We start from the raw sequence: 25,919 nt of genomic DNA, 5'->3' as shown, positions 1-25,919 counted from the left end.
TAACTCGTCAAAACGAGATACTAACTCGTTATAACGAGATACTAACTCGATATAACGAGATAACTAACTCGTTAAAACGAGATAACTAGCTCGTTTTAACGAGATAACTAACTCGTTATAACGAGATAGTTATCTCGTTATAACGAGATACCTAACTCGTTATAACGTGATAACTAACTCGTTAAAACGAAATAACTAACTCTTTATATTATAACGAGATAATTAACTCGTTATAACGAGATAACTAACTCGTCATAACGAGATACTAACTCGTCATAACGAGATACTAACTCGTTATAAGGAGATAACTAACTCGTTATAACGAGATAACTAACTCGTTATAACGAGATAACTAACTCGTTTTAACGAGATATTAACTCGTTATAACGAGATATTAACTCGTTATTATGAGATAATTATCTCGTTATAACGAGTTAAATATTTTTTTTTGTCTTGTCAAAAACGAGCCTATCCGGCTTTCGTAATTAAGCAACTGCTCATGATCAATAATAATTATTACTGTATTTACTTCAAATTTACTATATTACATATAACTCCTCTTTTTAATGTTTTTTATTTAATTTAAAACATATTTCAATCGTATTTCTCTTTTAAGTTTTAAAATAAATTTAATATAGAAGTGTAGTATTACTTTGTCTGCAGTTTTAAGTTTCTTCACTCCAGACCATTATGTGCTTTCATAATAAAAAGTTGTCTGGAAAAATTCTGTGCTAAAAATGAAAAAAACGTGTTACTGTCCACGAACTACTTTCATGGTTCTTTTCACTCATTTTAGAGACAGCAGTGCTTCGTTTGGAACTGGAAATTAGCATTTAACAGTGCAAAATTTAGATATTTTCTCACTAAATGGTTGTAGTGAGAACAGTAATGCACACTTTGCAAATTTCTTTTTTTTAAGGCTCTGCTGAAGAGTTTAGATGCGCAGTTCTAGAGAGAATATCAAAAACATTATTCTGCAAAAGTGTAAATTATTTACACAAAACATGCTACACAAAACAGTTATGCATATTTATTTTTTGTTTATTCTAAGGACATGAAATTTGATTCAATTAAAGTATACTTAAGTCATTTCAAGAAACATTTACTTTTTGTTCTCATCAGGTCCAGTCCAAAGACTATTTCTACCTACGTAGCTATAAATAGCTAAATGTACCTAGGTATTTAAACCTACTTGAAGTAGCTACTTCTACCTTCTTTTAACTGTCTTTGAAAATAAAATTAAATAATAATAATTAAGGCACGTCTTTAAAACAGATCAAACTTGTCTTTTAACACCTTGTGCACATGCACGGCAAAATTAAGGGTTTAATTTGAAAACTTTACGAGAGTGAAGAATGGAGAGGAAATGCACGAAAAATCATCCCAAAACATTTTATCTAAGAATGCATGATGAAGATGTTTTCAAATTGATACAGAGATTTGTAAGTCTTTTTAGACTTAGTTTTGAACTTTTGATCCTTAGCTACCAGAAAATGAAATTAATTAGTTACAGTTTTGATGCAAAATTGATAAGTTAGGAAGAAATCATTTTTGGCCAAATGTTTTGTCGTATTCATCGTCAGTGGAACTGTGTTAAGAAATTTGGTACTCATCATATTGCGCCGTTCAAGCTTTTGACCACAAAATACAATCAAAGCAAAAAGTAGGTAAAAAAAAAAGCTACCTGGAGTAGGTTTAAATTTTTAAGTAGCTATAAAGAGCTACGTAGGTGGATTTAGTCTTTGGACTGGACCTGCTCACTGAACCTAAGGAGGCTGGACATCCCCCTAAACAAAGATATTATACTAGTCTTCCAAAATTGATTGAAATTCGTTCAGCAGAGAGGAAGCTGAAATGAACAACGTTACGACGAATGAAAGCATAACAATAGTAACTTCAGTAACTCAGATGACTTAGAACTTCGAAACACAACCAACCAAACTAACTACGTCTATCAATTTACACACCCTCAATTGTTTTGCCTTAACCATGTGCAGCCGCACACTAATTTTATAAGCACATCAACTCCAGTTAAATTGATAGTCTAATACGCATATTTTGTGGTACTAACTAGTAAACTTCAACTCATCAACAACGCAATATTAGACACATTAATTAAACACAAAGGTTAATGAGCTAATAGTACTATCATAATGACATTAATATTTTGCTAATTTAAAGGAGAGTTAGAGAGTCAAACTAACTAGACATAGATAACCTTAGATAAACAAGAAGTCTGTGAGCCAAAGCTCACTAGTAATACCCCAACCCTGATGTGAATATACACTCTGATGTGAATATACACAAGTTCAGCTACGGACATACACAAGGATGAACAGGAAGTTGACATCAGATTCCTATAAAAATGAATTCAACCTTATTGCATGTCTCAACAAAGAGTGTGCCAAAATTTCAACAACTGCAATGAGTAGTTGCTGAGAAAACTGCAACAAAAATTTGTAACATATTGTACAGACAGACTCACACATAAAGAGGAAGTTGACATCAGATTCAAATAAAAATAAATCCAACCATATGAACAAAGAATGTGTATGGTAGGGACAGACGCACAGTAAAACAGGAAGTTGACAGCAGATTTATATAAAAATGAATCCCACCATATGGCATGCCTCAACAAAGAGTGTGCTAAAATTTCAAGCATCTGCAATGATAAGTTGCTGAGAAAACCGACGAAAATTGTTATGTATGAAACGAACAGACGCATGGATAAACAGGAATTTGACATCGGATTCGTACAAAAAATGAATCCCAGCATATGGCATGCCTCAATAAAGAGTGTGTTAAAATTTCAAGCATCTGTGGTAATTGCTGAGAAAACCGTGACGAAAATTTGTTATGTATGGTACGGACGGACGCACGGATTAACAGGAAGTTGAAAACGGATTCATGCAAAAATGAATCCCACCATATGGCATGCCTAAACAAAGAGTGTTCTTAAATTTCAAGCATCTGCGATGAGTAGTTGTTAAGAAAACTGCGACGAAAAATTTGTTATGGACAGACACACACACACAGAGACAGACACACAAGGGTAAAACAGTATGCACCCCTCTCCTTGGCACAAAATTAAATACTCACCAATAGACAGACAGGACAGATTCCAATCCAACACACTTTCCAAAAGATGCCTGGCTGATGACCAAGCATACTTTCGACGTCATTAGAAAATTTTTGACAGCCTATTTGGAAAAAAAATACACATAAAATCCAGTTTTTAATGAGTAGTCATATCAATTTTTAAGATCTGACAATGACTATAATTTTGCATACCATAAAACCAATTGACAGCTATGGCCTCTATGAAACAAATAAAAAGCAAAGAAATTGGAGCAGCATGGTTGTCCAACAAATTAATGACATACTGGCCACCCTGAAAGAAATAAAATAACTATAGTACATGTGTACTACGAAAAGTCAACAATACTTTGGGCTAACTGTAATCCACTTAAATATCCTCTGCAATGCAGTTGATCCAAAGTTGGTGGGTATAAATTTTGGTGTACTTACATCTGTAACAGTTGGCAGTGCTCCTAAAAAGCACAACAATATCAAAGCAAGGACAAACAATTCCCTATGGCGTTTGATGTTTGGATATTCGTCACAAATTCCAGTAATAATGGCCTCCAATCCCCCATACTGAAATTCAGGTGATATTGTTAGTTGTTAAAAACTACCTTATGAAGATGTGACATATTGAAATACTCAAGTATCTAAGTTTAAATCACAGTTAACAAAGTATAAACAAAAAGCAGATTTTTTTGTACTTACAGTGCTGTCTAAACCAAGAGTGATAAGCATAAGAAAGAAGATAACAGACCAAAACACCGATCCAGTCAGAGTTGCAATGACCTCTGGGTAAACCACAAACACAAGACCTGGGCCTGAAAATAAAGGTGGACAGAAAGTTAAAATATAACAAGAGGCCCAAGGGCCTTAACGGTCACCTGAGTATTATACAACATTGTAAAGGATCCATAGAAGTATAAAACTGGAGGTACTGTGAACAGTATTACAAAACAATCCCCCCTCTCTGCTAGAATGTTTTTTTAAATGCCCATTCAAATTTTGTAAATCTGACCTTGAACTTGCCAAAAGGCCTTGGTTTAAGAATGACACATCCTCTGGTCACAAGTAAACTTTTAACATATTACACCCAATGTTTCTCCATTAGAAAATTAAAGACCTGTCATGTATTTTACACTTTTTATACTAGAGACCTTGACTTTGCCACAATGAATTGGGGCCAAGGTTATGACACACACTCACGTCATAAACAACCTTTGTACAAAGTATGAGCTTCCAATGATTTTACAAAGTTACAGCCTAAATAAGAATGTTATGCTTTTTCTGCCAGTGACTTTGAACTTCCCGAAATGACACTTAGTCAAGGCCATTTCACACCCTCAAGTCATAAATATTCGTTGTACCAAGTATGAGCTTCCAATGATTCTTTATTACAAAGTTATAGCCCATACAAGAATACTATACTTTTTCTGTCATTGACCTTGAACTTGCCAAAATGATCTTTCATCGAGGTCAAGACATATTCTGGGGTCATAAACAATCTCTGTAACAAGTATGGGCTTCCAATGATTCTCGATAAACAAGCATTCTGAGAGTATTGCATTAGCAATACTAGTCCCCTACCGGCAAGTGTAATCTGGTTCCCGTTAAGAATTGAAAATGCTATAATTCCGTCAAAAATTAATGAAGCGGGACGAAATGCAAACTTGATCTATAACTAATCAAGGTAAAGCCACATACCAAAAATCAGCTCAATATCTACAAGCGTTTAGAAGAAAATTGCGGAAAACCCGTAAAAATTGAAAATGCCGTAATTCCGTCAAAAATCAATGAAGCGGAACGAAATGCAAACTTATCTGTAACTCATCAAGAAACACTCACATACGAAAAATCAGCTCAATATCTGCAAGCGTTTAGGGAAAAAGTGCGGAAAACCAAGTGGGACAGACTGACAGACAGACAGAGGGACAGACAGACGGACAGACAGACAGACGGACGGACAGACTCAGAGGAAACCTATAGTCCCCTCCGGTTTCACCGGTAGGGGACTAATAAGTTTTAGCCCGGATAAGATTGCATAGACAGATGGACAAGCTAAATCCTATTTACCCAACTAAACTGTACTTGGCCCTATTGGACATTTGCGAAATAGCGTACAGCGGACTTCGGACTTCAGACTTTAAAGCAGACTTTTCAAGGGGACCGATATAAAAAATTGAACTATTAATAAATTTTAATGTTGAGTTTGATTGGTATGGTTAAAAAGTTTGCAGAAAATTTATTTATATGTAGATGTATATAAATTCAAACATTTGAAATTTTTCGAAATATATGAAACTATAACTATATATGCATTGAAGTCAAGTCTAAATTAAATTCTCAGAATAAGAACAATATTTTGCAGTTAATCTGAAAAGCGTCAATTAAGAGATAAAACAAGTCCTGCTACAATCTCGGCAATGATTGAAACAAACGTTAAATTTCACATTCTGTACGTTTTCTAATTTACAAATTGGACGTACAACTTCAGATGATAGAACTTTATCGAACTTTATGCATTTCCCGCATGGTTTGTTGATAATTTGAAAAAAAAAGTCAGTAGCAAAAATCTGGTTTTAATCTCAAGTTGAAAAGTACAAATCATCCAGATCTTGGCCAGTACATTTTATTAGTCCCCTACCGGTGAAACCGGAGGGGACTATAGGTTTCCTCTGAGTCTGTCCGTCCGTCTGTCCGTCCGTCTGTCTGTCTGTCCCTCTGTCTGTCTGTCAGTCTGTCCCACTTGGTTTTCCGCACTTTTTTCCTAAACGCTTGCAGATATTGAGCTGATGTTTGGTATGTGAGTGTATCTTGATGAGTTACAGATCAAGTTTGCATTTCGTTCCGCTTCATTGATTTTTGACGGAATTACGGCCTTTTCAATTTTTACGGGTTTTCCGCAATTTTCTTCTAAACGCTTGTAGATATTGAGCTGATTTTTGGTATGTGGCTTTACCTTGATTAGTTATAGATCAAGTTTGCATTTCGTCCCGCTTCATTAATTTTTGACGGAATTATGGCATTTTCAATTCTTAACGGGAACAGAACCAGATTACACTTGCCGGTAGGGGACTAGTATTGCTCATGCAATACTCTCAGAATGCTTGTTCATTTATTCATTTATTTGCAAAAAAAAAAAAAAAAAAAAAAAAAAAAAAAAAAATTTGCAGTCGCCCGCGTGGCGCAGTGGTTAGAGCGTTTGCTCTAGAGTCACGGAGTAAGGAGTTGATCCTTACGTCGCGGGTTCGAATCCCACTGTGGGACGTGGAGACCGGTCCTTCGGATGAGACCTATAAACCGAGGTCCCGTGTCGCAGTAGGTGCTGGCACGAAAAAGAACCCTCACTGCTCAATGGTCGTAAGTGCCGAGTATAGGACAAAAATTTGCAGCTCTCCACCGGCAAATGGTGGCGTCTCCATATGAGTGAAAAATTCTCGAGAGGGACGTTAAACAACAAACAATCAATCATTTATTTGCCATCGAATATACTCTTGCGCATCATTTAGCCAGGAAAAACGCAATCTATATGATGTATTCTTCTACGCTTATGAAGCGTATTAGTGCCACGTAATATTTTTTTCAAGCTGGAAATTCCAACTTTAAAGTTGGCTTTTCCAGCTTTAAAGGTGGTAGTTCCAACTTTAATCTTGGCTTTTCCAACTTTAAAGTTGGAACTTTAAAAATTCCAACTTTAGATTTGGAAATTCCAACTTTAAAGTTGGCTTTTCCAACTTTAAAGTTGGTAATTCCAACCTTAATCTTGGCTTTTCCAACTTTTAATTTATGCTTTTCCAGCCCAACTTTAAAAAAAAATCTTACGTGGCACTAATACGCTTCCGTAATTCTTTCTTAATTATCAGTTATTATTTCAGCATGTATGGCATGGTAGATTCGATGTCTCTAATAAAATAACCGTTGAGGTTCAATGAGGAATATCTGTTACATACTGAGGACGTTCCATCAATTGCGGTTACTGCACGTTTTGGGCCCTAGCTGCATCATGCCTCTCCATTTTCTTTACTTTGCTAATTTTATTTACTTGTTTATAAGATTATGAACTGCGTGGAATGAATTTGTCAAAACTTTCTGTAGAAGCACTGATACGAAAATGTCTTATTTCATATAAACACGATGGATAATTTCGAAACCAAATTTAATGAAAATCAATAAATTTTTAAAGCTTTTTCTCGGAGACAAAAATATGCCTTGTTACGATTTTGGCTCATTTTTCTACATACTTAATGAAAAAGAATGTTGTAAATACCAAAATTTTCTCAAGAAATTTCATAAAATCTGTGCATGTAATGTTTTCATCACCGTAGCATCGATTGTAAAAGTGTGCGTCTGTGTGTGTGTGTGTGTGGGGGGGGGGGGGTAACTTAAATCTTTGACAACAGAGAATTGTCTAAACTAGAAAATCCCATCTCGGGAGGGGGGGGGGGGTGTTAGGATCCAACGGTACTAAAAAAGTTTTGATACATCTGCACAGGAGGATTTCACCTTATATGTACTGGCTTTAAAATGATCATTTTTATATATAATAAATAGTAAAAAAAAATTATCTTTGGATACTCTGTATAAAAAGGGCCGCTCACATCTACATGTACTAACAAAAAAATCACTATATTTCTAGATAATATGAGATCAGGAATCTGCATCCATGTTTCCTACAAAGTCAAACATATATCTCTATTCAGTTCAAATTCTATATACATTAGCATGGCCTTACGAACCGGAAGGGGGGGGGCATGGGGGGGGGGAAATGCCAAATCTCACTGACAAAACTAATACAAAATACTGAGAGACAACAATGTGGGTAAACAGGTCTGAAATTAGATTAATAAACAAGAAGTTTAACTACTAGAAACTCAAATTCTTACACTGTGCGTGTAAATAAGTGGGGCATACAATGCTTTTCTAAGCAAAAAAGTTCCGTACTATTTTAGGCTTTCGGTGTGACTTCTTTGACTGAAACATAAAAGTAAACTTAATGTTCCGCATTTATTCCTATTTATAGATGTCACAGAAGTCTATAACCATGATTTGAAACTACCATTGAAGAAATAAAAAGGTGATTAATAATTTATACATTTTGAAATGTTCCCCTTATTTAAAGTCCGAAGTCTGAAGTCTGTAGTTCATTGTCAGCTATTCCGCAAATGTCCATTTGTCACTATATCACCATTCTGGCTGAGCAAATCAATAGTGTTTAAGCACTATTAGAAACCCAATCTCATCCCCTCTCACACTTGCATTCCCTCACTTGTTTCTAAAGAACATTTGATGTACACAGATATGGCATTCTTGTCTATGAATGATCCAGTCGCCCGCGTGGCGCAGTGGTTAGAGCGTTTGCTCTAGAGTCGCGGAGTAAGGACTTGATCCTTACGTCGCGGGTTCGAATCCCACTGTGGGACGTGGAGACCGGTCCTTCGGATGAGACCGTATAAACCGAGGTACCGTGTCGCAGTAGGTCCCGGTACGAAAAAGATCCCTCACTGCTCAATGGCCCTGAGTGCCGAGTATAGGTCAAAATTTGTAGCTCTCCACCGGCAAGTGGTGGCGTCTCCATATGAGTGAAAAATTCTCGAGAGGGACGTTAAACAATAAACAAACAAACAAATTTATGATCCAATATTTACAACTCTATCCGACCATTAAAAACTATGAAAGTACTTTTTGTGTTACATGTATAAATGATCAAAATCCTTTACAATTATCTTATTCAATTGAGCTTTGAATTACATCATTTACAGTGGTTAATTATCACAGGTGAATAGCAAAGGGGAATAACTTCTCTCAGTAGACTAAAAATTTACAGAGCCTCACCCTAGCACCAGAGACCCTAGACCCAGGGGCCGAGAAATTCACAATTTTGGAAGAGGCACCCTTGCTCATTAGAAGCATACATAAAGTATGTTTGCTAAATACCCACGGACAGAAAGGAAGCTTTTCAAAGAAATAATGCATTTTCACGATATATTCAACAGAGCCTCACCCTAACACCAAAACCCCTGATCCAAGGCAATGAATTTTTTAATTTTTGAAAAAAAACTTCCTTAAGCTTGCTCACCATAACTATGCAATTTATTTGTCTGTTAAATACAAAGGGGTAGAGAAGAAGATATTTAGAAAAGAGCGCATTTGATACTACTAAGGCATTTTCGCCTATTCTAGTAGAGATTTCTTAAATACATTGTTAAATAAAAAGTTTGTCATACAAATTAGTTTATACATACGTAAATCGAAATCGCACAATAATGATATTTAAATGCTTATAGTTACCTCATATGACAATTATGAAAATCATCCAGTTTGTATTGAGTATATAGTACATATTGAAGTATTCGCCTAGCGATGACAAAGACCACCCTTAACCAGCAAAACTTTTGAATAATTTTATTTAGATATGACTGCACTTCATTACATTTAGATAATTTTGGTTAAAGGTGATCTTCATATTAAAAATGATGAAAATATGTATTTAGATTTTCTTCTCATATTATCTACAGATTAAGCAATCTGTCTTAAATTTATCCATTTGACATCAATAACTTCGTGGCGCGGTAGAATGTAAAGTTGTGATTCCGAGTTCGAGCCCAACATTTTTCTTTTGTGCCTTTTTAATTTTTTTCTTTCTGTATCTTTTCTACGTTTTTCTTTCTTATGTATCATAATATACAAAATTTCAGAAAGATATAATTACACATTACACTTTTAAAGTATCTCGGGAATACACAGTCCTACACTATTTTATTAAATTTTGCATATTCATAGCTACTTGTTTTATTTTTTATTGATTTTGTAAATCTTTTGCCTCAGAATTAGAATATTTATTGAACAAGTAAAATGACTGTTATTTGACATACTTGCAACTAAGAAAATATAACACTCGTCCAAAAATGATATAACACAGGTCGATCTTGAATTGAAAAGGTATATCGATAAATAGAAACAGATGATTTCCTTTTAAATTCTTGAGTCGGCCGTGTCGTCGGTTAGGTAGCTATGGCTCATTATGCATATTCTTTTTTATTATTATTATTATTCACACAACATACATAACAATATATACATACATCAAGTTTCAGAAGCAGAAGTGTGATTTTATGTGAGAGAGAGAGAGAGAGAGAGAGAATTAAGAGAATAGTAGGTTCCACCTGTTCCACTGGGTATCAAACTTTTCCTTTCCCCCATTCTTATAAGAAATAAATTTTTGTGTTTCATAATGAAATTTCATTTTTGATATTGCAGTATGTACATTAATAGGTTTCTGGGTGCATCTTTCAGTATAAATATAATATTTAAGCCAAAGAAGAATAGCATTTTGAACATCAGTGTTTTCATCAATAAACCCTAAAATAAAAGATTTCTTAGTAACTCTAATCTTTAGACCAGTCTTATCTTCAAGTAATTATGCGTATTCAATATTTGATCTATAGAGCCCTGCCATACCTCCAGAACCCCTGACCCAGGGGGCCATGAAATTCCTAATTTTAGAAGAGGCACTCTTGCTCATCATAACCATGTTAATAGTTTATCTTCTAAATACCCAGGAGCAGAGAAGATTTTCAAAAATTTAATACATTTCATTATATATTCAACAGAGCCCTGCCCTAGAACTAGAACTCCTGAACAAGGGGCCATGAAATTCACAATTTTGGAAGAGGCAACCTTACTCAAAATAACTATGCATTTACGTTGTTTGCTCAATATCCAGGAGCAGAGGAGTAAAGATTTTCAAAGAAATATTGCACTTTCACTATATAATCAAAAGAGCTCCCCCCCTAACATCAGAACCCCTGACCCTGGAGCCACAAATCTTCACAATTTTTGAAGAAGCACCCTTGCTTACCACAACTATGCACTTAGTTTATTTTCTAAATACAAAGGAGCAGAGAAGAAGATTTTCAAAGACTTAATGCATTTTCACTATATAATCAATCGAAAAAAATAGAGCCTCGCCCTGACACCAGAATCCTTTACCAAGGGGCCATGAAATTCAACAGAGCCCCCGCCCTCCCCCTTCAACACCAGAACCCTTGACCCTGGGACAACACATTTCACATTTGGGTGAGGCACCCTTGCTCATCATAACCATGCATTTAGTTTATTTGCTAAATATACAGGGGGAGAGAAGATTTTTAAAGAATGTGTTCATTTTCACTGTCTGATCATTAGAGCAGCCCCCCCCCCCCAAAAAAAAAACTCCAAAACCCCTTACCCTGGGGCTTTGAATTTCACAATTTTGTAGGGGACTCCACGCTCATAACAATCATGCCAACAGTTGACTGCTTGATATCCAGGAGAAAAGAAGATTTTTAAAGATAGCACTAATTTAGGTTGTTTTAGCCCCACTCCTCAGGCCCCTGGGGCAGGGATCATGAAATTAAAATTTTTTGTTCCCCTTCACCCATTGACTGTATATGCCAAAATTGGTTGAAATTGGTTCACCAGTTCCAAAAAAAAAGCTGAAAATGTTCAAATGTTAACGCACGATGAACGACAACGGACAAAACCAAATAGAAAAAGATTACCTGAGTGGCTCAGGTGACCTTAAAATGAATATAAATTACTCAGATATCAATAATGGAAACAACTTTGAAAAGGGACAGCTAAAAGGCCAAGCATCCCCTCACAACATTCACAGAAGACAGTTTCTTATATAGTGTTAACAACATGATAAACACCAATCATTGTCCTTGATCTGTAATCTTTTGGCATTTGAATTTTTTTTTCCTGTGCATCATGCATCTTGTACAAAATACGGGATTTCAAAAGTCAAGTGAACTATTTAAATTATGTTCATTAGGTGATAAACATCCATTACAGATTATTAACTTGACCTTTACTGGCTTTAAACCCTCATAACCCTGCTTCTTTTGGCATCTATCATCTCTACAGCAAGTTTGATGGTGAAAAGTCAAATGATACACTACATGCCATGACCACTACATTGATGCCATGTAACACTACATGTATGATCCTCTGACGCTAAAATGTCTGGTAATTTACCACCTATGTAGCTAGTTCGAGTTGACTGATCAAATATTTTCACATTCTGTCTGCAACATTGGAAAGGGCTCACAGTGACCTTCAAATAAATAGGCTTGTTCCCCTGGTCAAAGATTAAATAAATCAGTATTATAAATATTGGAAGGGACGGTCAGAGCCACATATATGCGAGTTACCACATTCCCTAGCAGCTTTGTTGCAAGGATATAAATACAAAACTGTGTACATTCTACTCACCACTGGTTGGAAGATTCTCAATAGAAACACCCTGAGCTTGTGCCATATAACCCAGAACAGCAAAAACAACGAACCCGGCCAGAAAACTCGTCATGCAGTTAATTATACTCACTGTTATGGCGTCACTGTTAATAGAAAGCAATGTAATTGAACTAATACAGTAAACGCAATACAAAATGCTTTAAAAAGTTATTTTCAAAACTTTTTTTATAAAAGAGGATTGTGGTGCAGTAGAGTAAAGGGAAACAAGAGGCCCAATGGCCTTAACGGTCATCTGAGTATAATTTAACACTGTAAAGGATCCATAGAAGTACAAAACAAAATTAAGGTCAGACGACACGTTCCTAGAAAATATATAATTTTTCCCATAAATTTGTCATTGAAGTTTAACTTCCTAAACAAATTTCAGCACCAAAAATTGAGGTACCTTACCAGGGATTTGGACAAGATACCAGAGGGTGATATTTCTTATATAATCCTTATGGGTAATCTTTTGAATTGCCGATGTCACAATTTTTGGTAAACTTATTTTTTAAACATATTGAAAACAATTTATAAATCAAAAGAGAATGACAATTATGATTAATTGAGGAACGTTCGTCTGATCTTAACTGAAAGATTATGCTATGTTGCCCAAGAATTTCAAAAATCTGGTAAAATGCCCTTGCTTATTGTAACGTACGAGACCCGCATGATCCCCTTGGGATTCTACTTGGTTTTCCCAAGTTTTACGTGGATGATAATGAATGCAAAATATACAAATACATGTAAAATGAACACTTGCCTAATGTTTAAGGTATTCAGTTTATACAGATATGTTTTTGTCACTTGCCTAGTGCCACAATTAAGTACACAAAGAAAAATCTTTAATGCTTGTATATTTACTTGAGGTTTTGCCTCTAGGCTACAAAAACAGCTTCGCTGCTTGCCATCTGGTAACATTTGATACCAACACTTGCCTCTTGGCTACACAAAAAAACTTGGTAATACTTGTAACCAGCACTCTCCACTTGGTTTAGTATACAACATGGCTATTTGCCACTTATCAGTAAATAAATGTCCCCTAGTCACCCTGGCTCTCTGTTCACTTGTTCACTTTGATAAAGTATAAAACAACTTTTTGCAGTCTCTTACCAACTAAACTCTGATGACTTTACCTGACAATAAGACGTCAATTATCCAACAGAACACTACATTATACATATACTAAGTACAACTGGCCCTTTTGCTAAATAAATAATCTTTTTTCAATCTTAAATACTGCTTTCCAGGCAAGAATCCGAATTTGAGCATGCTTTGTTCGTTTAAACCAAACATTAATTTTTATTTTGTTTCTATATATATATATATATATATATATATATATATATATATATATATATATATATATATATATATATATATATATATATCACATTCTTTCTTGTATTCTCATTCCATCAAATAACCTGTTAATGAAATTATATACAAGAATTTCTTGATTTAACACAATTTCGCAGAGAGTGGAGTAACTCTCATTTACTTCACTTATTGAAATTTTGTACTCTGTTTGCCTCCTAGATACAATAGAGAAAAGGTACATTTACTTACATTTATATTTATACATTTACATCTATGTCATTGCATTTAGTCTGTTTGCTCAATACTCAGGAGCAGAGGAGAAGCTTTTCAAAGTATTAATGCATTTTTGCTATATAATCAATAAAGCCTCGCCCAAATACCAGAACCAGAACCCCTGACCCAGGGGCCAAGAAATTTACAATTATGGAAGAGATACGCTTCTACATCATAACTATGCAACAAGTTTGCTTAATACTAAGGGGCAGAACAGAAGATTTTTCAAAGCATTAATTCATTTTCAGTAAACCAATAAATACCCCCCCCCCATGGAACCTCTAATCCAGGCCACATATTTCACAATTTTGGAAGAGGCTCCCTTCCTTATCATAACTATGTACTTAGTTCATCGACTTAATACCCAGAAGCAAAGGAGAAGATTCTCAAAAAATCATTGCATTTCAGTATATAATCATTAGAGCCCCGCCCTAACACCAGAACCCCCGACCCAGGGCCATGAAATTGACAATTTTGGAAGAGGCACCCTTCTTCATCATTACTATGTACTTAGTTCATCAGCAAAATACCCAGGAGCAGAGGAGAAGATTTTTTAAAGAAATAATGCATTTTCACTATATAATCATTAGAGTCCCGCCCTTACACCAGAACCCCTGACCGAGGGGCCATGAAATTGAAAATTTTTGAAGAGGCACTCTTGCTCATCATAACTATATACTAACATGTAGTTCATCAGCTTAATAACCAGGAGCAGAGGAGGAGATTTTTAAAGAAATAATGCATTTTCATTACACCTGTATATATTCAACAGAGTCCCGCTTTAGCATGATCCCCTGACCCTGGGGCCATGCATTTCAACATTTTGGTAGAGGGCGCCTTGCTTATTTCATCATGCCAACAGTTTGACTGCTTCAGCTTGATGTCTAAGAGTAAAGAAGATATTTAAAGATTGCATTAATTTTGGTGGTTTTAGCCCCACCCCTCATGCCCCAGTGGGACAGGGACCATGAAATTCACAATTTTTGTTCCCCTTACCTATAGATGCTATATGCCAAAATTGATTGAAATTGGTTAAGCGGTTTCAGAGAAGAAGCTGAAAATGTTCAAATGTTAACGCACATCGCACGACGACGGACGAAAACAGATAACAATAGGTCGTCTGAGTGACTCAGGTGACCTAATAAACTTTAATAAATCATCAACGATAATTGCAAAAACAAACCTTTCAAAAAGGTTAAATTATGTAGTTTTCCACTTACAAATAACAGTTATTGTGGAAGTTATTGTAGCTGGACAAGGCTAGAAGCGTACCAAACCCCGGTCCTAGAGAGAAAAAGATCTGGGAAGCGGCATCGATCCACACCTTGAACAGAATAAGCAAAACCTGATTAATAAAAAAGTTACTTTGGTGGATGGACAAATCCATGAAATTTAATACCTGTGTCATATTCAAATATCCCCTCGCAACAAATTAAGTTGGAGGGGATATAGTAAGGGGTTTTTGAGTGTGTGGGTTAGTGGGTACGTGCATAACGGAAGTAATAATCCGATAATAATTCGATGCTATTTGCTGCCTTGCTGAACTGAATATTTTTTGTTATTCTAACTTGTTTTTCGAACTTGCAATTCAAGAAATTGAAATGAAACGTAAGATTCAGCATGTTATGAGTATTGTTCTTTAATTTTCTGATGAATATTGAGTTGTGTGGAATAAGGTTTGGAATTATTCTTTCCTCGATTCGAAATAAACTGTTTGTTGGAAGTATCAGCGGTAAATATATCATTAAGTTTAGAAGTTTTAGATGTTTGTGAAATGTTTTGTTTAAGAGAAATCAATCAAATAAAGTATCTGCTGTGACCTTAATCTAGAAACTATGTGCAAGGTCACTGCGCCTCATAGGCCCAATGGGAGAGAAAATATGATGGAGACATGTAATTTACAAAGTTTTTTTTAAAGTTTAAGACAAACCGGGCATCGGCATTCAATTCCAAAATAAAACAAAATTATTGTGTAACAGCTGTTCGACTGTATGATGCAAAAGATTTGGTTCATAAGGGGACGACCATTTCTGAAAGGGGGGGGGGCAGATTTTGGAAATAATCTCTTCGAAAATGTTGGGAAATAATCCGTCCTCGACTGGCAACAAAATAAATACTCTGCCCTTGCCTGATGCTATCCCCCAATATAAGTTCAGAGTTTGGCAATTTTTTCCCTCCTCTTTTTTTTTAATAAAATTTTTTGTTTGCTACATTTTTTTCATTGAAGAAGAAAATAAATAATATGTCCTTGATCATCTTGGAAATACATAATCTGTCCTTCACCGACATGAAAATAAATAATCTGTCTCGGAAAAATTTGCCTGCCAGGCCCTCCCCCCTTCAAAATCAAATGGTCGTCCCCTAATTTGTTAATTTTTATATTCATTCGTTCTCTGACAGTTCCTTATCTTTCACTTTACAACTCTGCTGAACTGAACATATTTCGTTATGTCTGAGTCACCTGTTCGTGCAGAAGTTTGTTCCAGACAGGTGTGATATAATACTTGATTCCCTCCACGGAACCGGGCAACATACAACCCCGAACCAGAAGAATTATAAGTACAATGTAGGGCACTGTAGCTGTCACCCATACTGCCTGAAATTTATTCAGAATAAAATAATTTAATAAAGATATTTTTGATTTTAAATATAGTTTAACTGATAAATATGTATAAAGTCTATAAACGGTGCAGAAAAGATTCTCAGTCGATATTCCAAGGGAGATTGTCTCTCTTTTAATTAATTACCTTTCCTGATGACTTGATTCCTTTCCAAAGACTGAAATACACAATTAAAAACACAGCGGCCAGAGATAGCACCAATTGCCACCGGAGATCTCCTAAATCCTCTATTCCGTACGAATGCTGTACCTTTAATACTTCATTGCTAAAATTGCATTCAAATATTTGATATAAAAACTGTAAACTTCTGTATAATGTGTCTCCACCACCACAACGTTTTGAATGTCGTCGTTGCACAAAAGCACCTGACCGTGCGGACAAAATACTTAATAGTATGATAATTTTTTGGCAAGGTCAGATGCTTTTTACGATCAACAACAGAACTTGTATGCATAATAGACGCAAAAGCCGAGTTTCAGCTGTTTCACAGGAGGAAAGTTAGCGCAAGAATATTGTGAAGAAAAAAAAGGAATTAAAACATACTAGAAAATTACACAGTTAAAGAGGTCGCCCGCGTGGCGCAGTGGTTAGAGCGTTTGCTCTAGAGTCGTGGTGTAAGAAGTTGATCCTTTAAGTCGCGAGTTCGAATCCCACAGCGAGACGTGGAGACCGGTTCTTCGGATGAGACCGTATAAATCGAGGTCCCGTGTCGCAGTAGGTGCTGCCACGAAAGGGATCCCTCACTGCTCAATGGCCCTGTGTGCCGAGCATAGGTCTAAATTTACAACCCTCCACCGGCAAGTGGCCGCTTCTCCATATGAGTGAAAAATTCTCGAGAGGGACGTTAAACAACAAATAAACACAGTCACAGAGAGACTCATTTATGGCTGTCATAGGAAAGGGACAATTGTACTTCTTATTTTAATGATTAGAACACAATATACCACATAGGGAGGTGACATGGAATAAGGAGGCCCAAGGACCTTCACGGTCACCTGAGAATAACACTGTAAAGGATCCAAAGCAGCATACCATAGAATAAAAAGACTTGTTTGTGAAGCACTAGCGAAGGCTTAAGTCAAACTCCAAGGTCCAGAGATTAAAAAAAATGTTGGTACTCAAAGAAAGGTTTTGTCGCAAAGAATACACCTGTGAAATATGAAAGCACTAGCACCAACTGTTCAAAAGTTATGGTTAAAGCCAAGGTTAAAATTTTAAAATAGTAGGTCCATGGTTAAAGTTTTACTGTAGTAGATCAAACTCCAAGGTCAAAAAAAGGGAAGCTCCTGTCACAAGGAATACATATGTGAAATATGATAGACCTAGTCTTAGCCGTTCCAAAATTATAGCCAAGGTTAAAATTTGTCAAAATTTTGCAAAAGTGGGTCAAACTCCGATGTTAAGAGGTCAAATAAGTTGGTACGCAAAGAAAGACCTGTCACAAGGAATACACGTGAAATATGGAAGTCATAGCTCCAATAAATCAAATATTGAAATCAGGAAATAAATACCATCAATAAACAAATAAATCAAAAGCTATGAGCAATTTTAAAGTTTTTGCAGACAAACAGATAAGTAGACAAACAGACAGAAAGACGGACCGAGCAAAAACTAAATGCCCCCGAATCGTCGATTACGGGGGCATAAAAATAAACTGATAGTTGAAGATATGTTGCCCAAAAGCAAGAGAAAAGGGATGATCAGTGATCAACAAAATAGTAAGTCTAGTAATCAGCAGCAAATCATAATATTGCGGGTGTGACCGGTCGGTAGGGGATGCTCACTCCTCCATGGCACCTGATCCCATCTCTCATGTTTTAGAGGTCCGTGTTTGCTCTGCTCCTGATTTATATTGTTTGAATGGACTTTGAATTTAAATGCTGTTTTTGTTATCTCCATATTTCATTTCAGTGGTAATACACTCTCATTAGTCACCATCAACAAGCAGACTAAACAAAACAATAGTGTTTGAACTCATGGTAAACCGTATTACATTTCCTCTCACACTGGGCTCTCTTGGTCTTCGAAGAGCATTTAATTTACAAAGATAAGGTATTTTTGTCTCATTTTTATTTATCTATTATTTACAAGTCTATTTGACCACTGTATATATATCATGTATTCAGTACATGTCCTGGTACATGTATGTAAAGGGAATAAAATATGTATATGATTTTTTAGATGAGAACAGTAACTTCTTATCATTAGACAGCATTCAATAAAATTTTGATATTCAAATCAACCATTTAACTTATACAGGCATAGTACAAGCGATACTGGCAGATTTAAAACTGTATAACGTTTGTAAAAATGAATTTATTCATAAACCAGAAATTCCATGCAATATCAAAGTCTTCGTGTTGACCAAAAAGTGATCAAAGTCTATGTATGATTTGCTAAATAAATCAGTAATAAAACCTGATGGTATGGGAAAATGGGCAAATTTCTTCAACTTGACAGATACACACTGGAAAGCAATTTATTATCTACTTTTTTTTACAACCCAAAACAGTAAATTACAATGGCTTCAATATAGAATCAATCATTATAGAATAACCACCAATAGTCTTATGATTAAAAAAGGTAAAGTTGATTCTAATCTATGTACATTTTGTGAAGCAGAGGAAGAAACAATGTATCATTTAATTTGGCAATGTCCAGCTGTACAGCAATTTCTAGTTGATTTTGTTAGATTCACCATAAGAATATATTGTTTGATTTTCAATTTTGAATTGTTGTTATACCATAACGGCTGGCAGGCATATTCCTGCCAATTTCTTATCTCTTTTTCTCTTGAATTTCCTTTAAAGCTTTCAAAACATCTCTCCAAAATTTATTTTGCACATTCTCACGTGAATGTGACACATAATCTGATCCTGTATTTAAAAGTTTATCCATGTCAACACTATTTTCCCATTAAATCTTCCACTTTGAGTTATTGTTGTAAATTATTCTTCTTATCCATATAGATTTTAAAGGTGTTATATAAGTAGCAATGTCAACCATATTAAATCCTCCCTGTTCATACTCCTGAGTCACAACTTTTCTTTGTATTCTGTCTACATTTGATTTCCATAAAAAATTAAAAATCAATTTATTTAATAATAATAATAATAATAACAACAACAAGAAATGAAAGAGTAATGATTTTTTAAAGAAATCAAAGGATATCTGCCAAAGATCAAAGAGTACGGTCATACGCAAGTATCCTTGACAATGATTTTGACATGTCCTGTCAAAACAAAAAGCTAACATACCAGAGCTCATATTTTCTTTATTAGTATATTTACAGTAAAAACAAATATACTGTTGAAAAGGTCTTGTAAAGATCTATTTGACGATGTAAAAAGTTTAAAAATCGGTCAAGAAATAAAAGAGTGATGATTTTTTTTAAAGAAAAGTTCTTAGAGTACAGCTGCACTCAAGTGTCCTAACACGTACACCTGAGCTTATATCTTGTTTATTAATGTACTCACATGCAAAACAAATACATTTTTGAAAAGTTCTTGCCAATATATATTTGACAATATAAAAAATTTTAAAATCGGATATATTTTTTTGAGAAAAATTTAACTTTAAAATTGTAAAAATTTAAGCATCTTCTTAAAATTTCATAAGTCGGGTGCACATGTAAAGGTCACATTCTATCATTCCTGAAAATTTCAAATTTCGTTTTGCTCAGTTTTTTTATTCGCAGTAGGACAGACCAGAATTGCAGCAAAACGTCATAAATACGTCATATTTTGCGACCGGAAGTGAAATCATTAAAAATGAAAAAAAACTTCCCGAGAAAACATCATTTGCTATCATCTCTGAAAGTTTCATAAAAATCCACTGAACCGTTACTGAGATACCGATGTAGAAAAAAAAATAAGAAGAAGCTGAAGAGGAAAGACCCTAATAATAATACTTTATTTAGAGAAGGTAGCCTGATTAGTGTGACACACTATTCTTCCTTAGGGCCTTCTAATTATAACAAATATTACATCAAAGTAGCAAAGATTAAGAACTAGAAATTGAATTATAATACATGTACAATGTCACATGATGATGATGATAATAATAATCAACAAATATATTATCATGACATATAAAGTAATCTAATGTCACATGTGTAATATTTGACACCACATACATGTTCAAAAGATATAAATCAGAGTAATGAAATTCTATTGATGAAGATATATTTTTCTACATTTCGTTTAAAGACTGACAGAGTTGGTGCACATCTAATATCTGAAGGCAAACTGTTCCAAATATATACACCAGAAATATTCTGGAGGGAATTTTTAAACAAATTTGTTCGGTGTTTTGGCAGGCGAAGGTCAAAAAATTAGATTCTGAACGTAAAGTGTAAGCATTAGAAGTATGAGCAAGATGTGTTTGTGAAACACTGATGCCCCCGTATGGCAACTTATAGCAAAGGTTTAACTTTTTCAAATACAAATCAAATATCACTTATACTTCAAAATCAGTTCTACTTTTTTAAGTAATATGATTTGAAATATATACAACAAAACCCCCACCCGATTTAAAACATCTATCCTTTCTCTCAAAAGTAAATCCACTAATATCTAAACCTGAATTAATCATTTAAGAATGTTTCACAGAGTCCTAAAATATCGAGAGAATATTTGTCCTGAAGCAACAATTTGATTTCGTCAATTTTGGGTATTAGATGACATACATTTAAATTTCCACAACTTAAACCTCTTTTAACTAGTCCAAATCTAGTAACATTACTTTGTGAGCATGACTTTTTGGGTAAATTTTCATTCTGAATTAAATTATTTTGAGGACTTATCTGTGTAACATTCGTAGTAAGGCTAGTTTTTAGTACCCAATCATGAACACTAATATCTGACATGTTTTTCTTTTGAGCACTTGAACACATATTGAGCATTTTTGGGCTGTATACATACGAGGGGTGATCAAAAAGTTCGCGAACTATCTCTATATTTACAAAACCACAATTCAGATCAGAATGAAATTTGGCACACATATAGTCATACACATATGTTAAATAATGTTTTGCTCCGTGTTTGTGACGTCACAATGTGAAAATGACGTCAATATGTAGGTCACTTGTGACAAAAAATGGTTGACTCAGTCGTACTCGAGCAACGAACGGCTGTAAAGTTTAACATATATCTTGGAAATTCCTTTGCAGTAGAATATGATAATTTGTACAAGGTTTATGAAGACAAAAGACTTACCAGAAGTTCAATCATTAATTGGATTGATTGTTTAAGTAAAGACAGGAAGACGGTTAAAAATGATGTTTGTTCTGTTGCCCAGCGAAAGCAATCCGGGAAAAAGATGTGTCCTTAGTTGAGCAATTTGTTATGAAACATCGTCAAGTAACAATTAGAAAAATGGTTGTATATCTTAACAATAATATAATTATTAAATCGCTAAAATATCGTTTACTTTAGACTTTAAACATATGAGATATGATAAAAAGAAGGCGCCCATACTTTATCCACATTGGAAAATCGACTCTCCCAAGACAGAGGACTCGGGTTGTGATGGGTACCATACTAATTGTGGGAAGGGATATCCTTATCCTCCCATCCTATTGCCGAGATTTGGCCATTTCTGACAGATGGACTGTTTTTGTTAAAAAAAAAATAACTTGCATGGTAAGAAATATAAGACTCTGAAAAATCTTTTAGCTTCTCTGAACAGACTGCTTCGGAGCATGTCACATGACTGCCTGGATCACGTGATTCACGCATGGGCAGAACAATGGCAGATGTGCATTAAAATCGGAGAGGACTACTTTAAAAAATAATAAACACTGAAACTTCATTTTATTTCTTTTAAAGAAGTGATTCAATTAGTTCGCGAACTTTTTGATCACCCCTCGTATACAAGTAACATTGTTGCATTCATTACATTAACTATTTAGTATATAGTATGTATTGTTATTTACAGGAATCAAAAATGTATTTGAGACATAAAGTTCAGGATTTTCGTGATTTTGTTCTACGGCTTTCACAACACCTAAAGGTGGGTTTGGTAAAGTAATAAATAAATGATTAAGCTGTGATATAAGAAGTGATTTAATCAATGTAATTCTTCCCATAAGAGTTAAGTTTCTTTTTTTTTTCCATTGCTCAATGATGGTCTTAACCAATTTAACCAATTTTTTGTCATAATCCAATTTAGTGATCTTTGTTTTGTTAACATCGTAATAAATTCCTAAACGTTTGAAATTTGTTGTCCATTGAAATTTCAATTCAGGAAGAGTCTATCCTCAGAATACTTCAAACAATTTGGGTTTCTGATTGATTCATTTTGAGGATTTTGCAAGGGAGAGATTTCATACAGTTCTTCTAATTCTAGAATTGTAGCCTTTAACGATTTTTCAGAACCATCATGTATTATCATTGTGTTGTCTGCATATTGTGACATTAAGTACTCTGTGTCTTTTATCTTAATTCCATTGATATTCTCATTATTTCTGATTTTAATAGACAGTATCTCAGCACATACTTAACTTTAAAAAGTTAGATAAAATTCCTGCCTGAGACGCACATGAAACTATATTATTTTGAATAAAAAATTATCCAGTTGCAAGAACATGGTCTAAAATTAAAAAAAAAAATTCTAATTTTTCTTGAATTAAAGTCCACGAGACAGAGTCAAAGGGTTTCTCAAAATCTATCATGACTAAAATTCCAGGAATGTCATGTAATTCTGTGTAGTGCATCAAATCATATATTCTCTCCAATGTATATCCCCGATATTAAACCTGTCTGATCTTAACTAAAACTTGTTTTAATTTGTGCGCTATGCATCCTGATCCAATTTTATAAGTAACATTAAGCAGTGATATTGGTCTCCAATTGCTGAAATGAAATTTACTTTTTCCTTCTTTTGATAGGAGACTATTTTTTGTGCGGAAGAAAATTCGCCTATTTCATAGCCTTAATTCGAAGAGCGTACTACAAAATGAACTAGATTTCTCCAGAATACTTTAAAAAATTCTGCTGTAAAGCCATCACTACCTGGATTTTCATTATAAGACATTGTCTTCAATACAGATAGAACTTCATTATATGATATGGCACCTTTCAACAGGTAGCATTCAGTGTCCTCTAATATAGGGACATTAAATTCTTCAAGGGAGTTTTTTATATTCAATTTAACATCCTCTGCTACTTCAGGTGCATATAATGTTTAATGAAATTTATCAACTTTCTCTAGAATTTCAGATTGGTTTGTCATTTCCCTTTCTTCATTATTTTCACTTTTAATTATTTTGGGTATTATTTTATTTGTTAAATGTCTATTATCAAGATTTAATAAAATAACTTGTTGGTTTTTCTCCTTCACTAATCCATTTTGCCCTTGACCTTATCATATTACCCATAAGTTTGTGTTGCCCTATTGATTCTAATGCCTTTTTTCTTTTCAGCAATAATAGTAAGATTACCGTCATATTTTTTTCCAGCTCCGTAATTTCAACAGTTAAGTCTTTCGCTTTTTTTTACCCTCTCCTTTTTAATATACCTTGCATATGAAATTGTTTTAGCTCTTACTTCCTTTATAGTAGTATCTCTAAAAATAATTGGTCATTTATGGTAAACTGTGTTTCAGAATTTGATATGACATTAATACAAGATCCATTATAAACTTGCACTGTAGATTGTTTCTTAACCTGATGAATAACATTTGTAATTTTAATAAATTTTGGGTCTTTGAAGAGAGAATTTTTAAATTTCCATAAACCTTTCACATGTTAGAAATCATTGAACTTAAGATAAGTCAAACTGTCGCATTACTAGTATCTGATCTATAACACAGGCACTTGGGGTATGGACACCCCCCCCCCCTTTTCCACCAGCTGGTGCACATCAACAAAATCTACCCTAGATGCGGGTGATTTAATAGAAATATATACAAATCGGGGGCACATGAAAATTAAGTGGAAATATGAAAAGGAAGAAGAATGTGTAACAAATTTATTGACGTATGCATATTCCATGTGTCCTTATGCTTTAGATGAATAATCAGGCGAAGTTTAAGCGAGATAAGGTAGGCGACGAGAAAAGAGTTGCAAGCCTTCTCTCTTTTTTATGTATCGGTCGAAAACGATTTATTTAAAAATAGCCTATAGAGACAAAAGAGTTACATTATTGATAACATATAGTGCATATTAGAATACAAAAATAGGAAAAAAGTGACTCGTCCCCATATTTAAAAAGAAAAAAAATAGAAAGGGGGGGGGGGGCATACCCCAAGTGCCTGTGATCTATAACTACTGATAATATCACAATTTTGTATATCAGTCTACAAAGAGTTGGATACAAGAGTGTAACGTTTTTGGGTTCTTTTATGGGATTCGGCTATTCTATCTCAACAATTAAAGAATTAATAAATTTTCTCAATCACAGTTTTAAATTAGAAATATGTACATATCCCTATCGTTTCTCGGGAGCGCACGCGCCTTCCAAGGACTAAAGCGCATTAGCTTCTCACCTCCAGCCAAACCCATGTATTATTATAATATATATGATTATATATTCACTACAAAGTTCCGAAAGCCTATTTCAGAGACGTAAGACTTTTTTCAGGTATTACAGTACCTAACACGTTTGGCTCTTCTTTTTAGACCGTCTTTACAAACCAGCCGTCAGCAACAGACTACATAATCAACCCTATTGTCTTCGTATATACCCTTAGGTCACGTGACCTGCTGAGAACAGAATGGAACAACGCAAAGAAACAGGAAGTCACCACAATGTAACTAGCGAGAATCGGAGGGATAATTCGATCTTAATTACAACGCTGCTTCATTACCCGTGGCTCTAGGAAATGCGTCTTGCATTCCTCTTAAATCACAAGGAACAAAATTGAAATCCCACATATATACATCGAAACACAAAGATCATAACATTAAAACTAAGACCATTTTCAACAAACAAACAAACTCTCGTAAAATCAGGCAGATAATTATTTAAACTGTATACAATTATTCGCATGCTCTATATTTTGTATTCTACTACAAAATCATCATGCCACGCAGGTGCATTTCTAATGCGCCTAGGCTTATCCAGAGCACGATCGCTTGGCTTTTCATTGATACCATACTGTTCTTCATTTTCTTCTATAAGACTTTCTCGAGTATCATCTTCCGCACTGTTTGGACTCTCTAAAATGCTGTTATTTTCTCTTTGGAGTGTCTGTGATTTACACTCTCGCATGCGATCAGAGTGAATAATAGTGCTTTTGCTTTTTGTTCCGCATGCAACCTTATATAAAACATCCGACAGTTGTCTTCAACCAAGAAAGGTCCTCCCCAAAACGATGTTAACTTCGGAGAACAACCGCTCTTTCTTG

The 25,919-nt window shown here is 34.7% G+C and overlaps 1 protein-coding gene across 1 annotated transcript in view; it reads right to left on the bottom strand.

Annotated features, from left to right (window-relative positions):
• Positions 1–25,919, bottom strand: part of LOC133206148 (sodium-dependent serotonin transporter-like) — a 172,494-nt gene that overhangs the window by 25,431 nt on the left and 121,144 nt on the right. Inside the window, exons 4-11 of the mRNA XM_061342080.1 lie at positions 16,698–16,836; positions 16,412–16,546; positions 15,171–15,274; positions 12,337–12,461; positions 3,790–3,902; positions 3,529–3,657; positions 3,292–3,391; positions 3,100–3,200 (exon numbers count right to left, since the gene is read on the bottom strand). Of these exons, the coding sequence (XP_061198064.1) occupies positions 3,100–3,200; positions 3,292–3,391; positions 3,529–3,657; positions 3,790–3,902; positions 12,337–12,461; positions 15,171–15,274; positions 16,412–16,546; positions 16,698–16,836 (946 nt within the window). The remainder of the gene's footprint in view (positions 1–3,099; positions 3,201–3,291; positions 3,392–3,528; positions 3,658–3,789; positions 3,903–12,336; positions 12,462–15,170; positions 15,275–16,411; positions 16,547–16,697; positions 16,837–25,919) is intronic.

This window comes from Saccostrea echinata, unplaced genomic scaffold (genome assembly GCF_033153115.1).
Source record: "Saccostrea echinata isolate AGI-Se365-2 ecotype Australia unplaced genomic scaffold, CSIRO_AGI_Sech_v1 ptg000054l, whole genome shotgun sequence".
NCBI classification, from domain to species: Eukaryota; Metazoa; Mollusca; class Bivalvia; order Ostreida; family Ostreidae; genus Saccostrea; species Saccostrea echinata.
This window is presented reverse-complemented; position numbering and strand designations above follow the sequence as displayed.